At 34.1% G+C, this 5,491-nt stretch overlaps 1 protein-coding gene across 1 annotated transcript; it reads right to left on the minus strand.

The window, feature by feature from the left end:
- LOC114262820 (EP1-like glycoprotein 2) lies at positions 1-1,613 on the minus strand. The gene has a single exon (XM_028203237.2). It carries the CDS (start codon positions 1,566-1,568, stop codon positions 192-194), a length of 1,377 nt encoding a protein of 458 aa, XP_028059038.1. The 5' UTR covers positions 1,569-1,613; the 3' UTR covers positions 1-191.
- Between the last annotated feature and the right edge of the window lie 3,878 nt (positions 1,614-5,491).

A 5,491-nucleotide genomic window follows, 5' to 3' on the forward strand; every position in this document is an offset into this window, starting at 1 on the left:
TTTGCAGCAACCCATTATTATGATTCATCTTAATTTTCATTATTCAAAATAAAAAATACTGAAATTTTGCCGATAAAAAAAATTAAAAAAAAAAACAATTAAAAGATACATGAGAGTCCATTTATCCTCACACCTAACAACATGGACTCATGATCTAAATTAACCTCAAAAAACAAGACAAATTGAAATTCCTACTTGGAATACTTAACATACCCCACAGAAGTAGTGTTCACATCCTTAATAAGAGTCCCAAGCAAGGGCATAAGCAAGCACTTAAAAGTGTCTTCCTTGTAAATAAACCCTAAACACTTGCAGTCCCTACTACATTTGTCTCTGCACTCCCCAACCTTCACTGGCCCCTCACCATCATCCAAATAAGGGTTCAAGAAGTTCTCCACCCCAACAATCTTATAGTACTGCGCCGCCTTAGCTCCGCCTTTACATGGCGGCAATTGGGGTGGAGCACAACTGTCGCTCCACCCCAAAAGCCCTTTTGGGCTCGGGCACGCCACGCACATCCCCCTCTCACACAACCCATACTTCCCACACTTGGAAGGCAAAGCACATTCTCTTATGAAATAGCTCGAAAAGAAAGCAAAGCTCTCTTCCCATTTCAAGTAGCTCACTTGATCATAGTAAGTGTATGCCCTGAGATTACCGTCCGATCCAAGCCGCAAGAACGAGTAGGTAGCGTTGTAGTTGAGCTTGTTGAGATTAATTTGGGAACCACCCTGTACCTTACGTTGGAGGAGACGGCGTCGACTTGGCGGTGCTGGTGGCGGTGGGTCTTGGTTCACGGTCAGGACTAGCTCGAAAGCGGTGGCATTATCGTTTTCGGGCACTGCATCGAATGTAACAATGGATCCTAAGCTTCTACCTCCCCAACCGCCATAGACTAGAAGGTCGCCGGAGTTGTTGATATACATGTTGAACCCATTATCTTCAAGAACAAGACTGTATTTCCCATCAGAGCCATCCACATCGGAGGTCCGGCTGACGAGCTTGTTTCGTCCGTTGATCCGAACAGACATACCCACCATGAGAGTATCACTAGGGTGATCAAAGCTTTGCCATACGAACGCACCGTTCTTATCGAAAAGGACTAAGTTACCATTGGGGAGTAGCTTAATTCCGGTGACACCCTTGTTGGCAGTGTTGGTCTGCCAGACGAGTCGGCCGTCAAAGTCGGCGAGGACGAAGTTGCCATCCTCTCCAAAGGAGAGGGTGGCATTCTCACCGACAGGGTCATTGCGGTTGGCGTCCCACACCCACCGCATCAAACTCTCGTCGTTGGGAATGCCGGCGCGCATTGCGAAGACGAAGGAGTCGGGGGTGGTGTTGTAAAAGCAGAGGCGGAAGGGGAAGGTGTAGAAGGTGTAGACATTGTTGCGGATTACGCGATAACCGGCGTCGTATTCGATTATTCTGTCTCCGAATTCGCCTTGGTTTACGAAATGGAAGGTTTGGTTTGGGGGGACTTTAGCTAGAGTGGTGGTGATGGTGGTGAAGAGGAGGGAGATGAGGAGGGTGGGAATGAGTGGGAATTGATGAGGGTGACGATAAGCCATTGGAGAGATGGCTTTTGGGTTGAGCAGATAAAGATGTGGAAAGATAAGATTGTAGCAGGGGTATTTATAGATTTGATTTTGGATGCAACAAGTTTAAGTCATACGAATTGAAAATTTGTACGGAAATTAAATATATGCCTCAAATTCACTGGTTTTGATAACCGGCTTTTTTTCTGGTTCAAAAAAAAAAAAAAAAAAAAGATTACTCACTCCATTTTTAAATTGTATTTGAATTATATATAATATTTATAATATCACTAAGTTAAAAAGTAGATTTAATTTTTAAATTAGGGTAGTACTCTTCATTTTATATTAGAACCTTTTTTTTTGTGCGTTGGTGATTTATACTAAAAAATTATCCAAAAACATAAATTGTTGACCAAATTTACCATCTCATTTTTAGGAAAATTTTATACTAGATAGATAGCTGTTGGTCGTTTCACTTTTAAAAGTTAAAAATATAATTAGAGCGTGTCAATAAAGATCAATAAATTCTTATATAAATAATAAATGTCAATCAATTAATCAAATAATTGTTTTGAAATTCTTTTAGCTTCAATGATGAGACTTTTACTAGTGACTTGTTTTAGGAGAAAATTCAGAAGAATTAATCACAAAAGTAAAAGGAGGGAAAGAACAATGTTAGAAAATAAAATTCATTAAGTAAATCAATATTTACAGATGTACCTTCACACATTCATAGTTTCGAAGGGGATTACAGCATGAACAGACTAACTTAGAACTACTCCTAAGAAACTGAAATGTAGTGTGAGAAAGTAAATGATTAGAATGTAAAGAACTGAAAAGTAAATAACTGGAAAATAAAGAATTGGAAAAATGTAAAATAAAATAGACTAGTTTCTGAATCTGATTTTGGGCCTTCCACTGTCAGCTTTCTCCTCTATTTATATGTTCTGGTGGTAACCGTTGAAATGGCTGATAACTGTCGCAGTGGATGATAACCGTCAAAATAACCTCCACGATCATGGGACATGGTTCAAGCAATTTGCTTCCACTAAGTCACTCTTATAGTTGGGCTTCCTCCGAATTTGAATTTAAACCTCCAACAATTGTTTGGCCACATCACCTTGCTCATCTTGATTGTTCTAGTACGTCGTATATCCATTGCCATTGATATAATTTTGCCACGTGCCTTCTGATGATTGGAGATCTCTACCAATCTCCTAAATTATTCCTGATGAACCATGTGTCAGGTTATGATTGACTAATGCAAAATATATGATCAACAATAGCATTTACTCTTCCAAATTTGAAAAGCTGTGGAACCAGAAAAATAATCCAGAAATATATTCAAAATGTTATTAAATGATGTAGATTTAATTTTGAAATAACTATTCAAAATAACTATTCACTTTTAAAATAACTATTCAATACTTTTTCTTGAAATTTTTCTGAGTACATTTTTTTCAAATTCCTAGCCTGATACTTCCAAATATTTTATTTTATGCATGTTGAAAGGTCAAGGAACATTTGGGAGAATTTTAGTGATGTTGAAAAATCTAATGAAATTGGACTTCTAAGATAAAATCAAAGGTGGCAACCAGGACTCCAACCCCACACCCGAATTGCTCTAGAGACAGCTACCGGCATGATTTTGGGTACATTAATTAAATGAAATTCAAGAATAATTTTGGGTACATTAATTAAATCCCGAATTGCTCTAGAGACAGCTACCGGCATGATTTTGGGTACATTAATTAAATGAAATTCAAGAATAATTTTGGGTACATTAATTAAATGAAATTCAAGAATATATAAGAATTTTACCGATTAAATCATACATTCACTCATACGGGGTGGAGAGCCAACACAATCACGTGGCGTGGACTCCACTTTCTAATGCGAGAAAGAGTAGTTTAATGTGTATAATTTTATTTGTAAATCTTTAGGAGTGAATATTATATTGTATTTGAATTATGTCAACGAATTGAATTAGTGAGTTAAAAGACATGAATTTAAATATGACATGTTGACATAGCTAGCACAATATTAGATATACATAAAATAATTTCTCCACAAACAACCAAAATATAGTGGAGAATTCTTCAACTTAAATAAATAAATGTCTCAAAGGACATCTATTTGTGTAATAAGCTATTCTCAGTCAACTTTTATCTTAAAGAGATATTGATTCACTTTTTTTTAATAGTAATATTATAAATTTAGACTTTTAATTTATGATCTAACTTTTTTCTATACATGATCTCACACAATGCCATTTTAATTTCCAACACTCATTCATCGTTTGAATAAAAATTTAATTGCTTTTGTCTTGGTAAGTTTTTTTTTTCTTTTTCTTTTTAATGTCAAAAAAAATAGATCTTCAATCGTCTGAGCTAAATTCCTAAGGCCTCTTTCTTTAGACTGGATTAAATTTAACTGTCAACTAATTATCTTAAACTCAGACTCACAAATGCTATGATTTTTGACGGAACATCTTTTTTTCGTTTAAAAAAAAAAAATCGTTCCAAAAAAAGAAAGAAAAGATCGTATTGGTCAAACCAAAAAAATCGTCCGAGTAGGAGTTTCCTTGTCTTCTATCCGAAAATAAATAGTAGGTACAGCCACTTGATAAAAGGACAACCGAGTATTAAAGGTGGGGTCGCATTCAAAGTTCGGTTGGTATAGCTGGTTTTATTACGAAGATGATGAGAAGTTAAGATTTTTTCATTTTATCTTATCTTTTTATTTGAAAAGGTTAAGAAATTTTTGTTTGCTTTGATTTTTTAAAAATTATTTGTAGGCAGATTTTTATATATTTTTAATGATTTTTTTTTATATTTTAATCAATTTCTTTTTTAGATGTTTCGAGCAATTTTTTTTTTTTATTTTTTATATTAATAAAATATAAAAAATTAACAAAAATCAATTAAAAAATAATTTCTGAAATATCAAACCACAAAGGATATTTTGAGAGCTGGCCTTCCTTTAAAAAGTCAAGAAACTTGGGCTTTGGACAGTTTTTAAAGCTGGCAACCAGAAAGGCAAGCCCAGACTACCCATTTTCTAGATAGAGTCCTATCTATTGTCTTTTTATATCGTTAAAAATCAAATAAATAAATAAATAAATAAACTAGTAAAAGACAAATATAATTTAATCGAATGACTGTCCATGTCTAATTAACATAATTTTTTTATATACATGATCATTTCAGGGAGATTTATAAAATAAATAATTTAGATCATTAGAACAGACCCAAAATGGACTCACAGTGAACCACCACATTGGACAATTACCCTGTTATCCAAAAGCCAACCTAAAAGGAGGGATGAATTAGATTTTTATAATTAAAAATTAATAATATCCTAATAAAAATCATGATTAGCACAATAGATAAATATAGTTAATGAAATAAAAATAATTAAAACAAGTGTTCAAACAACTATATCAGTTAATGATTTTAGCATAGTGAAAATGTGAAATATAGTTACAGCAATTTGAATAAAATGAAGAGATAAGGGAGAGAGACAAACAAATTTATAGTGGTTCGGCTCCAACTCGGCCTACGTCCACTCCTCAAGCTTCACTTGAGATTTTCTACTATACTCTAGTTTCACGGGGGTGCTAGCAACCTCTTTACAAATGGAGCAATCCTTCACGAATTTTACATAGACTTTCTAAGTCAAGAACACCGAGTGTACTACACTCTTACAGGATTGAAAAGAATGTGTTTTTACTTTCACAGAAAGCTACAAGAATTATCTCTCAAAGATATATATATAAAATGAAGCTTTGCTTTTTCTGTAAATCTCATACAGAAAAGATGAACTTAATGCTATAAAGCTCAATATATAATTTCTGAGAGACGATGTAAACAAAAATTGAAAAACACTTCTCAGAAAATTTTTCAGATAATAGATGTGAGTGATTATAGATCAAATAATATTTTCTGATTTTTTTT

This window comes from Camellia sinensis, chromosome 8 (assembly GCF_055761805.1).
Source record: "Camellia sinensis isolate YWXY chromosome 8, ASM5576180v1, whole genome shotgun sequence".
NCBI lineage: Eukaryota > Viridiplantae > Streptophyta > Magnoliopsida > Ericales > Theaceae > Camellia > Camellia sinensis.

Bases quoted from the DNA above. Each gene is read 5' to 3' on its own strand.
- LOC114262820 (XM_028203237.2), bottom strand. From the start codon at position 1,568: ATGGCTTATCGTCACCCTCATCAATTCCCACTCATTCCCACCCTCCTC.